The sequence below is a fragment of the Podarcis melisellensis genome (genome assembly GCF_964234715.1).
Source record: "Podarcis melisellensis genome assembly, chromosome: 3".
NCBI classification, from domain to species: domain Eukaryota; kingdom Metazoa; phylum Chordata; class Lepidosauria; order Squamata; family Lacertidae; genus Podarcis; species Podarcis melisellensis.
In genome coordinates this window covers 1568683-1592461 of record NC_138530.1, presented here as the reverse complement: position 1 = coordinate 1592461, position 23779 = coordinate 1568683, and the positions used below count along the sequence as shown (strand labels likewise).

Here is a 23779-nt window from a genome sequence, read left to right as displayed (position 1 = left end):
AAGCGGTCCCTATTTATCTACTTGCACTTAAGAGTGCTTTCGAACTACTAGGTGGGCAGGAGCTGGGTCCGAATGACAGGAGCTCGCCCCGCCGCGGGGATTCGAACCGCCGACCATACGATCGGCAAGTCCTAGGCACTGAAGTTTTACCCACAGCGCCACCCGCGTCCCTAACATGGGGATTAGGTAAAGGTAAAGGGGCCCCTGACCATTAGGTCCAGTCATGGCCGACTCTGGGGTTGCGGCGCTCATCTCACTTTACTGGCCAAGGGAGCTGGACAAATTCATGGAGGGGGAGAGGACTATGGACGGCCATGCTCTGCTGTCTTCAGTCAGAGGCAGCAATGCTACCAATTCCTGTATCCCGATTCTGACTCCCTCCCACGGCACAAAGTTAAACTCTGGAATTCTCTGCCACTTGAGGCAGCGATCCCCAACACACTGGCTGGCCACTGTGAGAACAGGAAGCTGGACTGGCCTGATCCAGCAGGCTCTTCTTAGGAGCATTAAGCTACCAGGTCCGTTTGGAATAAAAATGCCTTTTCCCGGCGGCGGGGGGCAGATTACCTGGGCCCATGGTGTGATGGGGGGGCGCACATTATCCACCTGGCCCGGGATCTCTGCCTGGCTCTTCAAGGTCCTGCTCCCAGGCACCAGAATTTATCCAAAGCGCAAAGCCAGCAAAGGAAGGGGAATGATGGATCTATGGGGCGAGTGACCTCTAGGGGGCGGCGAAAGAGACCAGCTGCGGCGGATCTTCCTCCGCGGGACTTTCGCTTTCCTTTTCCGCGGTGCGCGCAGCCGTGCGCGCTCAAGGCCGTGGTGTTGGGTGGAGAGCGGCGTGTGCTTCCACCCGGGGGGTCCCAGCACCCCAAATCCCGGAGGGAGAGCCGCTACGCGGGGGTCCCAGCCTGGGAGAAGCCGGCTTCCAATTCCCCCTGCAGCGCGTTCCGCAGGTTAACTCCTCGGACCTTGGGCGGCCAGAGGAGAGATCCAGCCCGGAGGGCGCGGCTCTTTCCGAGGATCGGGGCCCTGGGCGCTGCGGAGCAGACAGGGTCGAGGATCGACTGAGCGCCGGATCCAACCCCACCGAGTTATGTCCGGGAGGTGGGAAGACCAGAGCAAGGCAGAGAAGCTCCGCCGACAGGCATCCCATAGCCCGGTGAGATGGAGGGAGGCGAGAGATGGGCGAGGCACTCTGCACATGCTCGGCGGCGGCATCAGGAGAGACGCCTCTCCTCCCGTGCAGAGAGCCCCACCCCATGCAGAAATTGGGGGGGGGCAAAAGCTTCCTTTGCTGCTGATGGGACCCCCGGGGGGGGCGTTCCTGAACCAAAGCAAAGTCCTCGCCCCCTTCTTGGGAAGTGAAAGCGGCTAGGAAGAAAGAGAAAGTGAAAGGGAGCCGCTCGCTTAGCACCGGGTGTGGGTGTGTCTCAGGTAAAGGGGAACACCTCACTCACCTTGCAGGGCTGTCTTGGACATAAAATGGGGAGAACCATTTTGGCCCCAGCATCACACGTCTTGATTGGGACGCGGGTGGCGCTGTGGGTTAAACCACAGAGCCTAGGACTTGTCAATCAGAAGGTTGGCAGTTCGAATCTCCGAGATGTGGTGAGCTCCCATTGTTTGGATGGAAATAGGGAAAACCTCGCCATTGTCCCTGTGCTCACAAATCCTGCCTTAAGAGCACATTTGGGTATGTGGGACATGGGTGGCGCTGTGGACTTGCCTAGGACTTGCTGATCAGAAGGTCGGCGGTTTGAATCCCTGCAACCAGGTGAGCTCCCGTTGTTCAGTCCCAGCTCCTGCCAACCTAGCAGTTCGAAAGCACACAGTGCAAGTAGATAAGTAGGTACCGCGTAAACGGCGTTTCCGTGCGCTGCTCTGGTTTGCCATGCTGGCCACATGACCCGGAAGCTGTACGCCGGCTCCCTCGGCCAGTAAAGCGAGATGAGCGCCGCAACCCCAGAGTCAGCCATGACTGGACCTAATGGTCAGGGGTCCCTTTACCTTTACCTATCACACACCTTGAAACCCAGGCCAAAATGGGATGGTTACAGAAGATACATTCAGAAATACAATAATAGTTTTGACTCCGTGCTAGCATTCGAGTGGTAAAAGAACTAAAAGGAGGCGGACAACAAGTGAGGATTTATTATGTCTTCAGAATGCATTGGAAAATTTGTATAGAAAGGTTTATTGTTTTGCGCACATTCGATTGTAAGATAAAATATATGCAAAGGGACTCGACAGGAAGTCAAAGTTGAAGAAAAGATTTTGGAAGATGAAAGGGGGGAAAATACTTACTTTTATTATTATCATTTTGGGTGTGTGGGTGTCTGCACATATGTGTGTTTTTGTATGGGATGTTTGGGAGGAAATAAGACAGTAAATAACAAACGAAATATTGATGTATGTAATTTTTATTTCTTAATTATATTTAGTGGTAATATGGTTGCATTGTTTTTTGTAACATAAAACCATTCAATAAAAATGATTTTAAAAAATAAAATAAAACCTAGGCCCAAATCTAGGGGGGTGCCAGGAATTATAGTTTTGCAAGCTCCCTCCCGGCGTCTCACGCTATAACTCCCATCAGCCCTGGACAGCATGGCCAGTGCTCATGGGTGATGAAGTTCAGCGATGCCTGTTTGTGCTGTTTTTAAGGGGCACTCTCTGTGTTCGCAGCGCTGGGAGCAAGGTGAGGCAGAGAGCAGAGGTGGTTCACCGTCAAAGCAAACATTGAGTCGGGCAGAAAAAGGCTCTCTGGACTCAGAGCTGCAGGCAAGTAACAGAGTCATCTTCTTAAGCTGCTGATGGGAGGTTCATTAATTCTTTTCCAATATTGTGCTTTTATATCATTGCAATTTGCTGTGGGAACCTCGTGCTGAAGGGCAGGTGAGAAACCAATAAGATAGCAATGGTGATTATATTAATCATCAAAGATGGAGGGGTTGTTACTGGCATCAGTCTCTGTCTTGAGAGACAATGGAGTGTGCCTCCGGGGGTGAAGACAAAGCACTGTGTTCGCAGCGCCGAAGTGACCACCCTGGGGTGCAAGCCTCCATCAAGCTCCTGGGCTTCCCAGTTGGCAAGACTTCTTGGGGTTCTTGGCCTCGCTGTGTGTTGCGTTCGAAAGGCAAAGGAAGGATTGGATCCTGATTAATAAAATACACACAAAGTTTGGCCAGCAAGACTCTGGGAGGAAGTGCCAATAATAATCTGCCACACCCTGGCCCAGGTCCCTTTTATTAACAAAAGCCCTTGTCAGAACCAATCAGATTTCCTCTGAGCATTTCAAAAAAATCACCATGTGGGGACAAAGTTAAAACTACAAAGAGCTAATTTGAGCATGCATACATTTTGGGTGGTGCTGTGGGTTAAACCACAGAGCCTAGGACTTGCCAATCAGAAGGTCGGCGGTTCGAATCCCCGCGACGGGGTGAGCTCCTGTTGCTCGGTCCCTGCTCCTGCCACCTTACAGTTCGAAAGCACGTCAAAGTACAAGTAGATAAATAGGTACCGCTCCGGCGGGAAGGTAAACAGCGTTTCCGTGCGCTGCTCTGGTGTCATGCTGGACGCCGGCTCCCTCGGCCAGTAAAGCGAGATGAGCGCCGCAAACCCAGAGTCGGCCACGACTGGACCTAACAGTCAGGGGTCCCTTTACCTTTACATTTTGGGTAAATAAAACAGGAATCAAGGAGGAATGCATTTAGCAAACCCCAGAGGTCATAAGCAGGCAGCAAGCAGGAAAGGAAGGACAGGCAAGGAAAGATAGTATTTACCATCTCCTTGTGAACTCTCTTCCTGGCCCTTGTTGTTTGGGCATTTAGTCATGTCCAACTCTTCCAATTCCACTGAGAGCCAGTGTGGTGTAGTGGTTAAGAGCGATAGACTCATAATCTGGGGAACAATGTGAGAAGCTTTGCTGCTATTACTGGTCATTATTGCTATTATTATTCTGCTGTTGCATGTCGGGGAAACGAAGCCCAGGGCAGGAAGGCAGCTTCATCTGGTACGCAGGATGAGACCCTCCCTGCCCACAGACTGTCTCGCCAGAATGGTGCATGCTCAGGTTATCTCTCGCTTGGACTACTGCCATACGCTCTATGTGGGGCTACCTTTGAAAGTGACCTGGAAACTACAACTAATCCATAATGCGGCAGCTAGACTGGGGACTGGGACAAGCCACTGAGACCACATAACACCGGTCAGAAAGACCTACATTGGCTCCCAGTACGTTTCCGAGCACAATTCAAAGTGTTGGTGCTGACCTTGAAAGCCCTAAATGGCCTCGGTCCATTATACCTGAAGGAGTGTCTCCACCCCCATCGTTCTATCCAGACACTGAGGTCCAGCGCCGAGGGCCTTCTGGCGGTTCTCTTCGACTCTTCCAAGGCAGCGTTCCCAGTGCGTGGCTATTGTCTCCTTAGTGAGGCTGGTCTTCTCTCTTGCTTGCTTTATGTTCGTTCTGCTTTTATGAGGCTTCTTCCCGTCTCTACAGCCTTCGAAATCGAACAGCCGCTATTCTTCACCAATGGGAGGAACCTCAAGCCAGACGAAAACCAACCCTCCACAGTCAGAGATGCAGGCAAGTCCTAAAATCAACGCCAGGAAACCCCGGGGCTGGTTTTAACTTCCAGGCACCCCCTCAGTGGGGGTCTTTGGGCTGCTTCGCTGTCGTGGATGCTTGAGTTGAGATTCCTGCCTTTTAGGGGTTGGACTAGATGACCCGAGGGTCCCATCCAAGGCTACAATTCTATTATTCCTCATGTCACTTGCCTCCTTGGAATCGCAGGATTGCAAAGTTGGAAGGGACCTCAAAGGGGCATCTAGTCCAGCCCCACTGCAACGCAGGAATGTCATCATCATCATCATTTTTTCTTTGTATGCCGCCTTTCCAGAGTTAAAACAATGCTCAAGGCGGCTTACCAAATGAAAAGATTTACATAATTGCAAACAAAGCAAAGAAGTCATAAAAATAAAACACTTTAAAAACTACATAGCCAAACTGAACAATTTCCACCTAAAAATAAAGATACAAAAAGTCAATATCAGTAAAAACAGCAAAAACTCCCAACAAAATGTGAGCAGCTTTGCTGCTATTACTGGTCATTGTTACTATTATTATTCTGCTGTTACATGTGGGGGAAACGGAGTCCAGGGCAGGAAGGCAGCTCTGTCTGGTACGCAGGATGAGACCCTCCCTGCCCACAGACTGTCTCGCCAGAGTGGTGCATGCTCTGGTTATCTCCCGCTTGGACTACTGCAATGCGCTCTACGTGGGGCTACCTTTGAAGTTGACCCGGAAACTACAACTAATCCAGAACTCGGCAGCTAGACTGGTGACTGGGAGCGGCTGCCGGGACCACATGACACCGGTCCTGAAAGACCTTCATTGGCTTCCAGGACGTTTCTGGGCACAATTCAAAGTGTTGGTGTTGACCTTTAAAGCCCTAAACATCCTTGGTCCTGTATACCTGAAGGAGCGTCTCCACCCCCATGGTCCAGCCCGGACACTGAGGTCCAGCTCCGAGGGTCTTCTAGTGGTTCCTTTGCTGCGAGAAACCAAGTTACAGGGAACCAGGCAGGGGGCCTTCTCGGTGGTGGTGCCCGCCCTGTGGAATGCCCTCCCACCAGATGTCAAAGAGAACAACAACTACCAGACTTTTAGAAGACATCTGAAGGCAGCCCTGTTTAGGGAAGCTTTTTAATGTTTGATGCATTACTGTATTTTAATATTTTGTTGAAAGCTGCCCAGAGCGGCTGGGGAAGCCCGGCCAGATGGGTGGGGTATAAATAAATTATTATTAATTATTATTATTATTATTATTATTATTATTACCCGATGCAATAGTATAGTACAACCTGGCGCTCTCCCGGCGTCTCACGCTATAACTCCCATCAGCCCTGGACAGCATGGCCAATGCTCATGGGTGATGAAGTTCAGCGATGCCTGTTTGTGCTGTTTTTAAGGGGCACCGGGAGCGAGGTGAGGCAGAGAGCAGAAGTGGTTCACTGTCAAAGCGAACATCGAGTCGGGCAGAAAAAGACTCTCTGGACTCAGAGCCGCAGGCAAGTAACAGAGTCATCTTCTTAAGCTACTGATGGGAAGTTCATTAATTTTTTCCAATATTGTGCTTTTATATCATTGCAATTTGCCGTGGGAACCTCGTGCTGAGGGGCAGGTGAGAAACCAATAAGATAGCAGTGGTGATTATATTAATCATCAAAGATGGAGGGGTTGTGCCTGGCATCCGTCTCTGTCTTGAGAGACAATGGAGTGTTCCTCCCGGGGTGAAGTCAAAGCCCTGTTTTTGCAGCGCTGAAGTGACCACCCTGGGGTGCAAGCCTGCATCAAGGTCCTGGGCTTCCCAGGTAGAAAGACTTCTTGGGGTTCTTGGCCTCACTGAGGGGTTTCAAAGGAAAGCACAGCAAGACATTTGACACCTGCTTGGCTGCAGGAGTGCCAGAAAGAGGCATACAAGGTGCCAGCCAACCATCTTAGGAGGCTCCCACAGCCCCAGGGGGTCGAGAGTAATAAGATCTGGAGCTCAGCAAACAGGGATGAGACTCTTAAAAGCAGCATGAACCTGTTTGGGCTCACCTGTCCGGAGTTTTGGTTGGGCTGCCATCAGTATGCTGATGACACCCAACTCTATCTGTTGATGGACGGCCATCCTGACTCGGCCCCAGACACACTGATCAGATGTTTGGAAGCTGTGGCTGGATGGTTATGTGGGAGCCGGCTGAAGTTAAATCCTTCGAAGACAGAGGTCCTTTGGCTGAGGCAGGACAATATGGGATGGGGGGGCAACTCCCATCTCTTGCGGGGGCGCAATTAGTGCCAGCACCGTTCGTTAAGAGTTTGGGTGTAGTCTTCGACACCTCCCTTTCCATGGAGGCGCAGATTGCAGTTACAAAGGCGGCATTTTTTCATCTCCGCCAAGCTAAGCAGTTGGCTCCTTACCTCTCTCGCCCTGACCTAGCCACCGTGATCCATGCAACGGTCACCTCCAAACTGCATTATTGTAACTCGCTCTACGTGGGGCTGCCCTTGAGACTGACCCAGAAACTCCAGCAGGTGCAGAATGTCGCAGTGAGACTCCTTACGGGGTCCTTGCCGCAGGATCACATTCACCCGGTGCTATACCAGCTGCACTGGCTCCCGGTGGAGTACAGGATCAGGTTTAAGGTGCTGGTTTGAACCTTTAAAGCCCTAGACGGCCTTGGACCCTCGTACCTATGGGACGGCCTCTCTTGGTATGTCCCACGGAGGACCTTACAGTCTTCAAACAAAAACATCTTGGAAGTCCCGGGCCACAGGGAGGTTAGGCTGGCCTCAACCAGAGCCAGGGCTTTTTCGGCCGTGGCCCCGAACCGGTGGAATATTCTGTCCCAAGAGACTAGGGCCCTGCGGGACTTGACATCTTTCCGCAGGGCCTGCAAGACGGAGCTGTTCCACCAGGCCTTTGGCCAAGGCACAGCCTGACCCCCCCTTCTGTAATCCTCATAGAACTCTAGCCCAATGGTTGCCATTAATTTGATTTTGAACTGATTTTAGAACAAATTGATTTTAGAATGCTGTGTCACTTTTATTGTTGTTAGCGGCTCTGAGCCCGGCTTCCGCTGGGGAGAGTGGGATATAAATAAACAAAAAGTTGTGTTGTTGTTGTTATCATCTCTGTTCACAGGACCAGGTTCAAGACACAGCAGAGAGTGGAAGTTGCTCCACGGCAAACGGAGCATCGAGTCAGACAGAGGCGGTCTCTCTGGAGTCACAGCTGCAGGCAAGTAACTGAGAGCCATCATAGTCTTGTAGCGTTGGAAGAGACCCTGAGGGGCCTCTAGTCCAACCCTCTGCGGTACAGGAAGAATAGCCCGATGACATTCAAAACAAGAAAAGTTAACTGCATCTTTTTCTTCTTTTTCAAAACCCAATTAAAACTCTTTCATTTAATTAATTGGTCATAAACAATAAAAGCCCCCCAACAGCCCAAGTGTTTAGCAACCTCAGCTTTGTGCAGTTGGAGTCAGTCCCACCTCCAAGACTCCTCTTACAAGGCCTGTTATGTAGCTCAAGGAGTTTCCCACAAGGCTCTGGGCTCACCCCACTTCACTGCTTAGATTGCCTTGACAGCCTGTGACCTCCCCTCTTTTGCAGACTTTGAGGGGTTCCTTGCACCCCTTGGCCTCCCAATTCCTCCAGGCCCAGGAAGTGGTTGTCCGAATCGCTGCCCAGCTGTTGGCCAACGATCAGCCCCTGAGAAGCAGCCTGCCAGCCGCAAAGCCCAACCTGCTGGAAGCCATCCAGCGGCTCCGTCAGCAGCTGAGCGAGCAAGAGGAGCTCGTTTTCCAGCTAAAGGACAGAAATCGGCAGCTTCAGAGCAGCCAGGTAGAGCAAACGGCCCGCAGGCTGGAAGTGAACCGGCAGCTGCAGGAGCAGAAAGAGGAAGTGTCCCGTCTGCTGAAGGAGAAGCAACAAGTCCAGGAGAAGTTGGAGGACCAGGAAAAACTGGTGTCCGAGCTACTAGGAAAGAATGGGGAGCTTCAGCAGGAGCTGGAGGAGAAGGACATTCGAGTGTCACACCTGGTGCAAGAGAACAACTGGCTCCGTCAAGAGAATGCGAGACTCCAGAGGAGCCCCGGACCCCAGAGATGGACTTCTTCCTCCTGGCCCAGTTCAGCTCCCCCACTCAAAGGTAAGCACAGCCCAAATTCAGCCATTTTGAGGGTGAGTGTCTGGAGGCGGTTGGAGGATGGATGGCGACCGACAGATTGAGGTTGAATCCTGACAAGACAGAGGTACTGTTTTGGGTGGATGGGGTAGGCAGGTGTGGAGGACTCCCTGGTCCTGAATGGGGCAACTGTGCCCCTGAAGGACCAGCTGCGCGGCCTGGGAGACATTTTGGACTCACAGCTGTCCATGGAGGCGCAGGTCAATTCTGTGTCCAGGGCAGCAGTCTACCAGCTACGCAGGATGAGACCCTCCCTGTCTGTGGACTATCTGGCCAGAGTGGTACATGCTCTGGTTATCTCCTGCTTGGACTACACGCAATGTGTGGGGCTACCTTTGAAGGTGACCCGGAAACTACAACTAATCCAGAATGCGGCAGCTTGACTGGTGACTGGGAGCGGCTGCCGAGACCACATAACACCGGTCCTGAAAGACCTGCATTGGCTCCCAGTGGGTTTCTGAGCACAATTCAGAGTGTTGGTGCTGACCTTTAAAGCCCTGAACGGCCTTGACCCAGTAGACCTGAAGGAGCGACTCCACCCCCATTGTTCTGCCCGGACACTGAGGTCCAGCGATGAGGGCCTTCTGGTGGTTCCCTCCCTGCGAGAAGCCAAGTTACAGGGAACCAGGCAGAGGGCCTTCTCGGTGGTGGCGCCCACCCAGTGGAATACCCTCCCATCAGATGACCAAGAAAATAAACAACTATTTGACTTTTAGAAGACATATGAAAGCAGCCCTGTTTAGGGAAGTTTTTAATGTCTGATGTTTTCTCGTGCTTTTAATATTCTGTTGGGAGCCACTCAGAGTGGCAGGGAAAACCCAGCCAGATATTATTATTATTATTATTATTATTATTATTATTATTATTATTATGCCGGGAAGATGATTTGACTACAACTCCCATCGGCTACCCTCAGCTTGTATGGTCATACCTCGGGTTACAGCCGCTTCAGGTTGCATTTTTTCGGGTTACGCACTCGCCGAAACCCGGAAGTACCAGAACAGGTTACTTCCGGGTTTGGGCGGTCGCGCATGCACAGAAGCACTAAACCGTGCTTTGCGCATGTGCAGAAGTGCCAAATCACAACCCACACATGCGCAGGCGTGCTGCTGCGGGTTGCGAACGCTGCGGGTTGCGAACGTGCATCCCTCACGGATCACGTTTGCAACCCGAGCGTCCACTGTAAATCAATAAACAAAAATAATACTGTAGCCAAGTAGGGGTGGGATTCCAGCCATGAACTGAAAGGGGTCTCTCTCTCTCTCTCTCCCCATTCCCTTCTTCCCTTCCTCCTCTCCCCAGCCTTCCCCGTGCAGGTCTGGACCACTGGGCAGACGGGAGGCTGCGAGAAGGACATTGTCAACGACGTCTCCAAGATCCTGGTGGGCTTCGGCATCTCCCTCCAGCAGGAGGGTTATGAAGAGCAGTCTGACCACTTCCTCCTCCTCTTCTGCCCTGTCTCCTCGCGCGTGGGCAGCGACACACTCTGTGCCCTGGCGGCGCTGAACAGTGAGTAGCTCTTCCTGGGCAAGCAGGTCTGCGCTCTGCCCCACGCGGACAAACAGTTCGCATTCACAAGCGAGCTTTGCAAGCATCCCAGTAAGGGCATCTGGTTGGCCACTGGGGAAACGGGATGCTAGACCAGGTGAGCATCCTCTGGCCTGATCCAGGCAACAGGCTCATGTCATGGGCTTTAAAAAGGTACAGGGTACCTCTGGATGCGAATGGGACCCGTTCAGAGGCCCGTTTGCATCCAGAAGCGAACACAATCTGCGGGTCACGATTCGCCGCTTCTGCGTATGCACGTGACATCATTTTGACCGTCTGCGCATGCACGAGCAGCGAAACCCGGAAGTAACACACTCCACAACCCGAAAAAACGCAACCTGAAGCGGCTGTAACCCGAGGTATGGCTGTACAAATTGACTCCAGTCTTTAGAAAATACTCCATCTTCCTGGTTTCTTAATGCAGTCATACCTCAGGTTAAGTATTTTCAGGTTTCACGCTGTGGCGACCCAGAAGTAACAGAGGGTGTTACTTCCAGGTTTCACCACTCGCGCATGCACAGATGCTCAAAATGACGTCATGCGCAGAAGCAGCAAATCATGACCCGCGGACGCGGGTTGCGTTCATTTCTGGATGCGAACGGGGCTCCGGAACGGATCCCGTTTGCATCCAGAGGTACCACTGTAATAATAATAATAAATATAACATAATGATAATGATAATTTTTCTGCTCCATTTCCCCCCACCCCAGGAATACGAAAGGCCGTCCTGGTCGTCCTTCACCACAAGCCGAAGGGCAGCACCCAAGAGATCTTGGACACCCAGCGGCAGGTCCAGCACGAAGCCCTGGTGCGCACGGTGCATGCCTGCTACAGCATCCAGGACGGGTTCTACCCCTGCGAGATGAACGAGGCCGCCGTGGCGTCCGTGGCAAAGGCCATCCAGGAGCAGAGGAGGAGCTGAGCCACAGATCCGGCGCTCCGAATTCTGTAGGGTGTTTGACTGCGGTGGGCATGCAAAATTGAGTTTTCCGGGAATGAGGGTGCTCACTGCAGTGCACATTTTTCGCACTGGCCTGGCCTGGCTTGCTACCTCCAGGCTGCCTCCACTCGCCCTGGGATGTCATGGTAACGGGTGCAGAGCTCTCGGAAGAAGGTGTCTTGTCAGTGTCAGAGCCTTGGGTCCATCTAACTCTACACTGTCTACACTGGCTGGCAGGGTTCTCTCCCCCCCCCTTACCTGGAGATGCCAGTGGAGCGTTTACCTTGGACCTTCTACAGGCCAAGCAGGTGTCCTAGCACTGGCTGCCTTCAGCTGGGGAGAGTGCCACCTTCAAGTTTCCAAAACCCACCGGCCCACTTCCAGCCGTGATGGTACCTGGAGGGAGCTAAAAGCCAGCCTTTTTGCAGGAACTCTGCATTACAAAATCACGGCTGGAACAGCTCTTGAATCTGGTTCCTCCAGGAAAGAAGTGCAAAGTTTTAAAGTTTGAAATCAGGGGTTTTTTTAGAATTGCAATTGGGGTTCAAGTGCCAACGGTGGTGTGGTTGAGAAATTTGGGTCACTTGTGTTCCCTGCCAGACATCCAAAATCTGCAGCCCGGTTGCAAATGTCTGACCATGTGCGTATGTGCTTTTCACACATGGAGCACATGCAACTGTGTGAAGGTTGTCACGGTTGCTAAACGTGCTGCTGCATTGATGATGGCGACTTGAGCACCCTCTCTAGGCTTCTGCTTGTATGTGTTTGCATGGCTGGATTTGCATTGGTGACGGGGGTCTTTCGGCTTTCTAAGCCTCTGAGAGGAAGGCGTAAAATTTGAGCTACACTTCAGGGGTGGTGTTGGAGACAGAGAAGGCAAATTTGGGTCTGCTCATGCACATGTATCAGCAACTGTTGTGTCCCCAGTGTGAAATATGGAAATAAAGCTAATAATTTGGGCTACTAAGCCACCGACTGCATTTTTGTTCCCTACAAAATCCAGCCTGTGAACAACCCTTTTTATCACAGACCTGAGAGATGGGCCTATGGGTGCTGCAAATTTGTATTGTCAGCGATGCGTCCTAAAATAATTTTCAGAACTGCGAGTGACTTTTCAGCCTGAGGAAGAGCAAATAGAGTCCGGGGTTACGGACACGCCATACATTTAAAGCATATTTTCCCGGGAAATGTGCTTTATAGTTACGGCATGTTTGCAGGCAGAGACCGTGAAATCTTATTTAGTGAACCTTGTTGTTTGTCTCTATACAGTGGTACCTTCCTTCTCAAACAACTTGGTACTCAAACAACTTGGAACCCAAACACTGCAAACCTGGAAGTAAGTGTTCCAGTTTGCGAACTTTTTTTGGAAGCCGAATGTGCTCCATTTTGAGTGCCACACTTCCATTTTGAGTGTTACGCCGAGGTCTGTTTTTGCTATTTATTTTGCATTTTTGTTTTTTCTTATTTTTTTGTGACTGTGTGGAACCCAGTTCAGCTACTGACTGATTGATTGTGTGACTGCAGTGCATTGTTTATTGCTTTCATTTCATGGATCAATGGTCTTGTTGGATAGTAAAATTCATGTTCAATGTCTGCTTTAGGGGTTGTTTTTAAAAGTCTGGAATGGATTAATCCGTTTTGCATTCCTTTCTATGGGAAAGCACACCTTGGTTTTGGAACGGAATTTCTGGAACGGATTAAGTTTGAGAACCAAGGTACCACTGTACAGTGGTGCCTCACAAGACGAAAAGAATCCATTCCGCGATTCTCTTCGTCTAGCGGTTTTTTCGTCTTGCGAAGCAAGCCCATTGACAGCTTAGCGGATTAGCGCTACAGCGGTCTAGCAGCTTCTAGCGATCAGCTGTTAAGCGGCTTATCAGCGGATCAGCTGTTAAGCGGCTTAGCGGCTTAGGGAAAGGGGGGAAAGCGGGGGAAAACCGCAGGGACTCGCAAGATTTTTTCGTCTTGCGATGCAACCCCATAGGGAAATTCGTTTTGCGAAGCGCCTCCAAAACGGAAAACCCTTTCGTCTAGCGGGTTTTCCGTCTTGCAAGGCGTTCGTCTTGCGGGGCACCACTGTATATTAAAAGTGTGTTAAGGGCCAAGCTACAACGGCAGGCACATTTTGCAAGGGGATAATACACATGCACATTAAGTACACAAGCGCCAAGGCCCCAACTCGCATGCCTGCAGTTACTGCTTAATGACTGAAACAGACAGAGGTTCATAGAACTGTAGACTTGGAAGGGACCCTCAGCGGTCATCTATCCCAACCCTCTGCAATGCAAAAATCGCAGCTAATGAACCCCGGCAGTCGGCCACCAGACCTCTGTTTAAAAAGCTCCAGGGAAGTAGCGTCCACTTTCAGAGGGAGTCCAACGGCTCTTAAGTCTCAGAAAGTTGTTCCTAAGGTTTCTCCTCTACAAAACCAAACCAAGAGGAAATACACACAGCACCAATGCGTTCCAGAGCGTTGGGCCTAATATAATCTTTTATTTCGGGTTCGGATCGGCAAAGACCCAGCAGCAAAACCAGGGCAGGCGGTACAGTGTAAACTACTAAGACAGACGGACAGCGCTTGGCGGGCGAAGGTCCTCTGAGGTCCTAAGAGAGCATTGGCAGCAGGAACGGCAGAAGGCTATGGCTTCTCTCTCTCTCCCTTGTCGTGGCCTGAGATCCGGGGGGGGGGCAGGGGGGGAGGCAAAGCTATTCCCTGTTGGAATGGGGGGGGGGATAGAAGGGGGAAAGAGAAAGTTACTTGTTGCGGAAGAACTACCGTATTTTTCGCTCCATAAGACGCACCGTTTTCCTCCTAAACAGTAAGGGGAAACGTCTGTGCATCTTATAGAACAGATTTGTGGTTGATCGCTGGCTCCCTTTCTGCATAGCTGTCAACTTACAGATTTGAAAATAAGGGACCAGCAACCTCGAAAATAAGGGATCAGCAGCCAAAATAAGGGATTTTGGCTTAGCTTATACAGAAATCCGGCACTAATGGAACCATGCTGCTTTGGCTACGACTGACTGTGTTTTGCAGGGGTTTGGACTAGATGATCCTAAGGGTCTACAACTCCGACCAAAGAAGAGGGGCAGACAAAACTGATGAACGACGTCGAGATGGCAAAGCTTACAGGCAGAATTAGAAACCAGGAAGAGGACCTCTTTCATAAAGAATGGGGAAAGTTTATAATTTAGTTGAAAAGCTATTGTAAAGAGTTACATACATTGGTAGGATTGACAGGAAACTTGTAGTAAAAATTTGAACTATGGATGGACAAAGGATTTATAAAAATAGAGTTATGAAAGGAATGCAGAGGGGGAAATCACTATGTTAAGACGCTGAACTGGTTGGAGGGGATGCTAAGCTGCACATCGGGGCTGCCGTCGTCCTGGTGCAAGGAGTTCCATCAGCCCTTCCCCGCCCGAGAGAGAGGGAGGGAGGGACAGAGACTCTCGCCCACGCTGCCCACGAGCCTGGCATGAGGCGGTTGTGGCTCCGCCACGGCTGCTGAAGCACCGCCCTTCTGCGTCCCTCCCCTTCCCCTCCTCTTCCTCCTCCCTCAGGCCACCTCCTCAGCTGCTGCCGCCTCCGACTTCCCCTGGCAGCGTGGCGGAAGTGTTGCAAGAGGGGCTGACTGCCCGACCGCTGCCACCTGTCTCCTCACAATGCGCCCCTGAGGAGGAAAAGGGAGAGATGGAGACGCAGCAGCTTGTGCGCGCTCTCTCTCTCTCTCAAGGCGGAGGACCCGGATCCGCTGCTTCCCTCCAAAGCCGGGCGAGCGTGAAACCCGGGAAATTAAGGAACATCATCAATAAGGGACAGCAGCGGGACATGGTGCTAGGATAAGGGAGTTTCCCGCCAAATAAGGGATGGTTGACAGCTATGCCTTTCTGGCCCTGCTCCCTTGCCCAGGCCTCCATTTTTGAATGTTCTGCAGACAGAGGCTGTTTGTTTCCCCAGCGACATGGGACTGGCTGATTTTAGATTATCTGTCTGGAAACTGCAGAAAGGGCTCCCTTTCCTAAAGAAGCTGCAGAACTGTGAGTTGAACCCTATAAAAACAGGATTTTTTCCCTTTGCAAAATAACTCAACAACTTTGAGCTGATCCTCAAAAAACGGGGCTTTCCCCCTTTCCTCCTCTAAAAACTAGGTGCGTCTTATGGTCGGGTGTGTCTTATGGAGCGAAAAATACGGTGAATAGCCAGATACAGTGGCCAAATACCCCATGGAAGCTAGGAATCCAGGTAGACTGCCCCTGGCCTTGGAAGCTCCATAAGAAGAGCCCATGGAACCCAGTTCGTTTCTGAGAGGGGGGCACACCATTTGGAGCCCCCAATTTGAGGCATGGCCTCTTGGGGGAGCCTGCGCCATCTGCCTAGGCTAAAGCTCAAGGGCTCAGTCCCCCCCCCCCGAAAGTTAAGTAGCCCTGTGTCTGGGCTGGACCCCTTTGGACTGGGTACGGATGGGGGGTGTCACGTGATGGAACGCGCCAGTGAGCAAACTCCGATCCTATGCGAGACCCCCTCCCGCGGTCCTGAATGGTAGAGCCCAAAGAGCCACTATGGAAGCGCTTCAAATAGTCACGGCTGGCCCCAAAGAACCCTGGGAACTGTAGTTTTCTCAGGGCGTGCAGAGCTATTTAGGAGGGCAGAGCTACAATTTCTAGAGTTCGCCGTGGAGAAGGAAGGATGGTTAAGCCATAAATCGCTCTGAGAATTGTAGCTCTGTGGGGGAAATAAGGATATCCAAACAATGCTCAGTGCCCTTAAACTACAGTTCCCAGAATTATTTCTGGGAAGCTATTACTGTTTAAAATGGTATCTAGTTGGTCTGTTGTTTGGTCTACCGTTATTTTAACTTTTCAAAAGTCTGAAATTTCTGTCAATAATTTTTTAATCTTTTTTTTAAAAACCACTTTGCGGTCTTTTTCTCATTTTAAATCAAGCAGTTTTTATAAACTAAATAGTGCTTTAAAGATATGGTGTGAATGTGGCCAAAAGAGTGCTTTAGCAATCAATCATTCACAGGGAACTCTGGGAATTGTACCTGTAGGGGGATAAGAATAATGAATCACGAGATGGGAGGGACACCCCAGGGTCATCTAGTCTAACCCCCTGCAAGAAAGGAATCTCAGCTAAAAGCATCCATCCCTGGTGGCCATCCAACCCCTGCTTAAAAAATGGGACCAGATCTACTCCACAATGCACTCTCTCCAGCTATTTCTGGACTACAATTCCCATCATCCCCTGCTAGCTCAGGTTTGGGAAACCCTGGTCTACACGGATTGGCAGCCATGGCTGTCTGGGGTTTCAGGCACAGAATCTCCCCCCAGCCCTACCTGGAAGTGCCACCGCATTTCGAACCCAGAACCTTTCCCCTGCAAGGCTGATGGCTCTAGCCACTGAGCCACAGCACCTTCTGGACACTTACACTTCGTTGGCCTTGAACTGGCGGATGGCCTGCTTGGTCACCAGGTCCATGAATCGGGGGTCTTTCACTTCCAGGTCCCCCGGCACCAACAGGGTCAGCGGCTCAGAGTCAAAGAGCTGGACGGTCACCTGTGTGTCCGACGGCTGGGCTGGGTCCTCAGGGTCAGAAGTTTTGGTCGCCACCTTGAAGAAGAGGGGGGAAAGCAGATCAATGGCTCTTAGCACATGCAAGCGATTCAGAAGGCAGTTCTTGCTGAACACTGGATTCTCCCAGCTGTGACCGGTGTTGCGTTCTGAAGGCAAAGGAAGGACTGGACCCCAATTAATACAATAGACAAGAGGCTTGACCAGCAAGACCCTGGGAGAAAGTGCCCATCCCACTCTCTGGCCCAGGTCGTTCTTATTAACGAAAGAACTTTTACACAGCGTTTGTAAGAACTAATCAGATTTCCCCTGAGCATTTCAGAAAATCCCCACGTGGGGACAAAGTCCGATCAGAGAAAGCTTCTTAACTACAAAGAACTATTTCCTATTTTGAGCATGCATACATGTTTAGGCTAAATAAAACAGGAACCCAGGAGGAATGCATTTAGCAAACCCCAGAGGTCATAAATAGGCAGTAAAAAGAAAGACAGGCATTTTACCACCTATATGTAAACTCTGTTTCCTGGCCCAAAAATCTACCTAAAGATTAACAAAAGCCACAACTTTTGGGTTGTGGAATGGGTTACAGGTCAAATCTGTGTCCAGGGCAGCTGTTTACCAGCTCCATCTGGTACGTAGGCTGAGACCCTATCTGCCTGCGGACTGTCTCGCCAGAGTGGTGCATGCTCTGGTTGTCTCCCGCTTGGACTACTGCAATGCACTCAGGTGGGGCTACCTTTGAAGGTGACTCGGAAACTACAACTAATCCAGAATGCGGCAGCTAGACTGGGGACTGGGAGCGGCCGCCGAGACCATATATCACCGGTCCTGAAAGACCTACATTGGCTCCCAATACGTTTCCGAGCACAATTCAAAGTGTTGGTGCTGACCTTCAAAGCCCTAAACGGCCTCGGTCCAGTATATCTGAAGGAGCGTCTCCACCCCCATCGTTCTGCCCGGACACTGAGGTCCAGCTCCGAGGGCCTTCTGCCGGTTCCCTTCCTGCGAGAGGCCAAGTTACAGGGAACCAGGCAGAGGGCCTCCTCGGTAGTGGCGCCCGCCCTGTGTAACGCCCTCCCACCATATGTCAAAGCGATGAACAACTACCTGACATTCAGAAGCCATCTTAAGGCTGCCATGTTCAGGGAAGTTTTTAACGTGTGATATTTTACTGTATTTTTGGTTTTATGGAAGCCGCCCAGAGTGGCTGTGGAGGCCCAGCCAGATGGGCGGGGTATAAATAATAAATTATTATTATTATTATTATTATTATTATTATTATTATTATTATTATTATTATTATTACTTCCATGTTTCGGCAGTCGCGCATGTGCAGAAGCGCTTAATCCTGCTTTGCGTATGCACAGAAGCGCTGAATCACAACCCATGTGTGCGCAGACGCTGTGGGTTGCGTACGTGCATCCTGCATGGATCATATCCGCAACCCGAGCGTCCACTGTAAATTACAACAACAACAAACAACCACGACTAACAACAACAACAAAAAACAACCACGGCTAAGCAAGGTTTTTGTGTTTGGACATAATGCCAAACCACTGTTAAACCATGATCCGTAAGGCAACAAACCATGGTTTGCTGGTAGAAAACAAACCATGGTCAGTGTGCTTGGCTGCATCCACACATGCAAACAAACCATAGTTAGGCTGAGCAAAACATGGCAGAGCATTATGGGCGGACTAGGCACAGGGCAAGGAGATACCCACCATGGTGACCTGCAGAAGTTTGTCGCTATTCCGCGTGACGTTAGCCAGGCGGGACACCCAGCCAAACTGCTGGTTGAGCTGGTCCAGGAGACTCGTGGTGTTGAGCATCTCCTCCTGGAAAGCCTTGAGGATTTCGTCGTATCGCCGGGTGAAGCGCTCCGCCAGTCGAAGGGCGTCCTCAAAACGCTCTCTCAGCAGGGTCTGCTCCGGGTCTGTCTGGGAACAATCTGGAGGAGGTTTGGAGGCAGGGCAGCAAAGGTTGAGGGAATCAGAGAATCATAAAATTGTAGAGCACAGAATCTTTGATCAAAGATCATTCTGGAAAGCGATCGATCCAGAGCAAAACACCCTCATCTTTCCCCCCCATATAATTTTTACTGATATTTTAAAATTACAGTCAGACCTCGGGTTACAGACGCTTTAGGTTGCGTGTTTTCGGGTTACAGACGCGCCAAAACCTGGAAGTACCGGAACGGGTTACTTCTGGGTTTCAGCACTCGCGCATGCACAGAAACACTGAATCGCAACCCGCGCTTGCGCAGACGCGACACTGCAGGTTGCGAACGCTGCGGGTTGCGAACGTGCCTTACACACGGATCACGTTCACAACCCGAGCGTCCACTGTATAAGAAAAGGAAAAATTTACAGAAAGAATAGGAGAGAGAGGAAATATGCCAGGAAAAGAAGTATTATGCAGCCTCATTATGCACGGAACAGGAGTACAGCAGAATATGGTTGAGAATATTCCAAATCTTTGGAAAAGAAAAACACCCCGGTAATTACCAATACATTGGCTGGATCAAACAAAAACGTTCATCTTAATTCCCTTGCCGTCTTATCATGTGTACATCGTATGAGCAGAGGGACAAGCAGAATAAAATATGATAAAATAAAAGAGCATGGGTTTATTGTGTCTTATTGATTGTATTTTCATGAAACCCATATTTTAGCGGGAACGACCATTTGTCCTTATGCCTCCTTATTTGTAAAGGATATGAAATCAAGCCATACCGCAATAAATGTGTCTTTTTTTACTAGACACCCCCACACCCAGTGAAAGAAATAAGGAATTTTCAATGAAATATTATTTTCAAAAGCAATTGATCCAGTGCAAAATTCAGGCTCTGTAAGAAAAGTGCTTCATTGACTATGCAAAAGCCTTTGACTGTGTGGACCACAGCAAACTATGGCAAGTTCTTAAAGAAATGGGAGTGCCAGATCACCTCATCTGTCTCCTGAGAAATCTCGTATGTGGGACAAGAAGCTACAGTTAGAACTGGATATGGAAGAACTGATTGGTTCAAAACTGGGAAAGGAGTACGACAAGGCTGTATATTGTCTAACTTATATGCAGAATTCATAATGCGAAAGGCTGCGCTGGATGAATCGCAAGCCGGAATTAAGATTGCCAGAAGAAATATCAACAACCTCAGATATGCAGATGACGCAACTTTGATGGCAGACAGTGAGGAGGAATTAAAGAACCTTTTAATGAGGGTGAAAGAGGAGAGCGCAAAATATGGTCTGAAGCTCAACATCAAAAAACGAAGATCATGGCCACTGGTCCCATCACCTCCTGGCAAATAGAAGGGGAAGAAATGGAGGTAGTGAGAGATTTTACTTTCTTGGGCTCAATGATCACTGCAGATGGTGACAGCAGTCACAAAATTAAACGACACCTGCTTCTTGGGAGAAAAGTGATGACAAACCTAGACAGCATCTTAAAAAGCAGAGACATCACCTTGCCAACAAAAATCTGTATAGTTAAAGCTATGGTTTTCCCAGTAGTGATGAATAGAAGTGAGAGCTGGACCATAAAGAAGGCTGAAGAATTGATGCTTTTGAATTCTGGTGCTGGAGGAGACTCTTGAGAGTCCCAGGGACTGCAAGAAGATCAATCCTCTCCATTCTGAAGGAAATCAGCCCTGAGTGCTCACTGGAAGGACAGATCCTGAAGCTGAGGCTCCAAGACTTTGGCCACCTCAGGAGAAGAGAGGACTCCTTGGAAAAGACTCTGATGTTGGGAAAGACGGAGGGCACAAGGAGAAGGGGACAACAGAGGACGAGATGGTGGGACAGTGTTCTGGAAGCTACCAGCATGAATTTGACCAAACTGCGGGAGGCAGTGGAAGACAGGAGTGCCTGGCATGCTCTGGTCCAGGGGGTCATGAAGAGGCAGACACAACTAAACAACAACAAGGAAATGGACAGTGGTGGGGTGGGGGGGCTCCAACCCAAAAAGAGAACACTGCTCCTCCAAAGGGAAGTTGTTTTCATGAATCAAGAGGCAGCCTTGACCAACTCACCGACGTCCAAGATGGCCTGGCATTTCTCACACTTCTCCTTCATCCTCAGGCAGCCGGCAGAATTGCGGCGGATCTCGCGGCACACCAGGCGATCGTCCGCAGGACTGGGGGCTCCTGACAAAGAAGGAGAGAGACGGTGACTCTAATGGCGGGGGCTTCTAGTCCCTCCCTGATGCACCTGAGACACAAACTGGCATCTTCCATTAAAGCCAAGGGGAACTGCAAGTATCCTAATGCTTTCCTCCCCCCCCCCCATTCTAATGGGAAAAGGGGGCTGCTGGGTGCTCAGCACCAGGGCAGCTGCCAGGCAAGCAGAAGGGCCCAGGTTCAATCCCCACTGGAGCTGGGCGTATCTCCTGCCTGAAACCAGGTATAACTGCTACCAGGCTGTGCAGGCAATCAGTGGCGTAGCGTGGGGGGTGCAGGGGGGGCCAGCCGCACCGGGCGCAACATCTGGGGGTTAGGGTTAGGGGGCGCAAATCCACGGGTTAGGGGGCGCAAATCCATGGGTTAGGGGGCACAAATTACTTGCCTTGCCCCGGGTGCTGATAACCCACGCTACACCACTGCAGGCAATATTGAGCTACATGGACCCCATTGACCTTACTCATTGCATAAAGGCATCACGATACTGGCAGTTTCATTACCAGTTCCTTTCCGCTGGATTCCTAGCATGGTCTTTGCCAACCTCCTCATCAAACCATCCACTCCAACCTCAAGGTCTCGTTCCTGGTTCATCAGTTCAGACCCCATGAGTGCATGTGTGAAATTAAGATTTTTTTCCCCCTCCCACATGCATCAATTTGCATTTGTCAACATCTAATAGCATTACTGTTTTGCCACCCATTCACTCCTTTTGCAGCTCTTGGCAACCCTTTTTGGTTCTAACCACCTCTAGATAATTTGCAAAATGTCAAAAAGCACAGGTCCCAATTCTGATCCGGGCTGGGGACGACACATTCTTCTTCACTCCATTATCCCCAACAAAAAGGACTTTGGGTTTTTTTTGGGGGGGGGTGCTTTTTCCAATTCATTATGGATCATTTCCCAATACTCTCTTACCCTTTTACAAGTCCACCACATATGAAAGAACATTCCCTCTGCCTCTTTGCATCTCCAGCACCTATCTGATTCAGTCTTATACATTTAAGCAAGCCTAGTAAAGGTAAAGGGACCCCGGACCATTAGGTCCAGTCGTGACCGACTCTGGGGTTGCAGCACTCATCTCGCTTTATTGGCCAAGGGAGCCGGCGTACAGCTTCCGGGTCATGTGGCCAGCATGTCTAAGCCGCTACTGGCAAACCAGAACAGCGCACGGAAACGCCGTTTACCTTCCCGCTGGAGTGGTACCTATTTATCTACTTGCACTTTGATGTGCTTTTGAACTGCTAGGTTGGCAGGAGCAGGGACTGAGCAACGGGAGCTCACCCCGTGGCGGGGATTCAAACCGCCGACCTTCTGATCAGCAAGTCCTAGGCTCTGTGGTTTAACCCACAGTGCCACCCACATTGCCTACTCGGAGTTAAATACCATCTGTAAATCATTTTCAAGTAGTTCTCCTTCAAAAAATAACATGCTATAAACTTCAAATCGCTTCTCCAAAGTTTTTCCTAGAGGTTAAATTAACAATTACACCCAGTACATTTCCAAGCACAATTCAAAGTGTTGGTGCTGACCTTGAAAGCCCTAAACGGCCTCAGTCCTGTATACCTGAAGGAGCGTCTCCACCTCCATCATTCTGCCCAGACACTGAGGTCCAGCTCCGAGGCCCTTCTGGCGGTTCCCTCCCTGTGAGAAGCCAAGTTACAGGGAACCAGGCAGAGGGCCTTCTCGGTGGTGGCACCTGCCCTGTGGAATGTTCTCCCATCAGATGTCAAAGAGAAGAACAACTACCAGACTTTTAGAAGACATCTGAAGGCTTTAGGGAAGCTTTTAATGTTTAACAGACCATTGTATTTTAATACTTTGGAAGCCGCCCAGGGTAGCTGGGGAAACCCAGTCAGGTGGGCGGGGTATAAATAAATTATTATTGTTATTGTTATTGTTATTGTTGTTGTTGTTGTTGTTGTTAAAATCTATATTATGTCCTATATTGATTGCCCAGCAGGCAGGCAATTCTGGACTGGTGTCGGAGGCCAGACCTGCTCACCTGCCCACCATCTCCACTCACCTGTCGGGAACCTCCCCAGGGAAAGCCCCGGCCGTCCCTCTGGCCACTGGCCGTAGGGCCCCTTCTGCACCCCGTCCATGAGCTGCTGGGTCATCTGGTGGAGCGACTGGAAGAGCTGGTGGAAGTCCTGGTGGGGTCGGTACTGGCCTGGGAAGGAGGGGAAGGGGGACACATTCCGGGCCAGGCGGGACCCCGGCAGGCGGATGCTGCGGATGGGACCCCAGAACATGTCCCGGAAGCCGCTGAAGGGCGACTGGAAGAAGGGGGCCAGGTGGCCGTAGGCCTGGGTGCTCTCTTGGAAGAGGTCGTCCACGCCGCCCTCGACCAGGCTGTAGCGTTCCTCAAGGTCGTCCAGTCGCTGCCCTTGGTCCTCGTCCGCGTCCTTCAGGGAGTCGATGCGCTCCCCGTTGACCCAGATCGTGAAGGGCGAGGAGTGGTTGAGGAAGTCCTCCAGCTGGAGCAGAGAAAAGCCCTGAGCATCCTTTCAGCTTCTACACCTATAAAGCCTTAAACGGCTCAGGACCGCCTCTGAAGGGTGGCAACACGAGAGCAGGGCCTTTTCCGCAGTGGCTCCCTATCTGTGGAATGCTCTCCACAGGGACGTTCGCCTGGCACTTTCATTATACACCTTTAAAGGTAAAGGTAAAGGAATCCCTGACCATTAGGTCCAGTTGCAAACGACTCTGGGGTTGCGGCGCTCATCTCGCTTTATTGGCCGAGGGAGCCGGCGTACAGCTTCACTCAGTGTGCTAAGAGCGAGAGAAAAAAACCTTTCTCG

The 23779-nt window shown here is 50.7% G+C and overlaps 2 protein-coding genes across 2 annotated transcripts in view; one reads left to right on the top strand and one right to left on the bottom strand.

Annotated features, from left to right (window-relative positions):
* The first annotated feature begins 835 nt into the window (after positions 1–835).
* LOC309365772 (uncharacterized protein) lies at positions 836–12186 on the top strand. The gene is made up of 7 exons (XM_081904232.1): positions 836–1162; positions 4505–4591; positions 5977–6075; positions 7695–7790; positions 8165–8702; positions 10041–10247; positions 10997–12186. The coding sequence occupies exons 1-7, from the start codon at positions 1097–1099 to the stop codon at positions 11206–11208; spliced, it is 1305 nt and encodes a 434-aa protein (XP_081760358.1). The 5' UTR covers positions 836–1096; the 3' UTR covers positions 11209–12186.
* A 1513-nt stretch (positions 12187–13699) lies between these two features.
* CLU (clusterin) overlaps positions 13700–23779 on the bottom strand; it is a 33555-nt gene continuing 23475 nt past the window's right edge. The window contains exons 5-9 of the mRNA XM_081904196.1: positions 23002–23455; positions 20832–20945; positions 18526–18752; positions 16659–16840; positions 13700–13939 (exon numbers count right to left, since the gene is read on the bottom strand). Of these exons, the coding sequence (XP_081760322.1) occupies positions 13933–13939; positions 16659–16840; positions 18526–18752; positions 20832–20945; positions 23002–23455 (984 nt within the window). The 3' untranslated portion in view covers positions 13700–13932. The remainder of the gene's footprint in view (positions 13940–16658; positions 16841–18525; positions 18753–20831; positions 20946–23001; positions 23456–23779) is intronic.

Excerpts from the sequence above, each read along its gene's own strand:
- LOC309365772 (XM_081904232.1), top strand. The coding sequence starts at position 1,097 with ATGTCCGGGAGGTGGGAAGACCAGAGCAAGGCAGAGAAGCTCCGCCGA. Across the intron at positions 6,076-7,694 it reads CTCTGGACTCAGAGCCGCAG|GACCAGGTTCAAGACACAGC; the intron begins GCAAGTAACAGA and ends CTCTGTTCACAG. Across the intron at positions 10,248-10,996 it reads TGCCCTGGCGGCGCTGAACA|GAATACGAAAGGCCGTCCTG; the intron begins GTGAGTAGCTCT and ends CCCCCACCCCAG.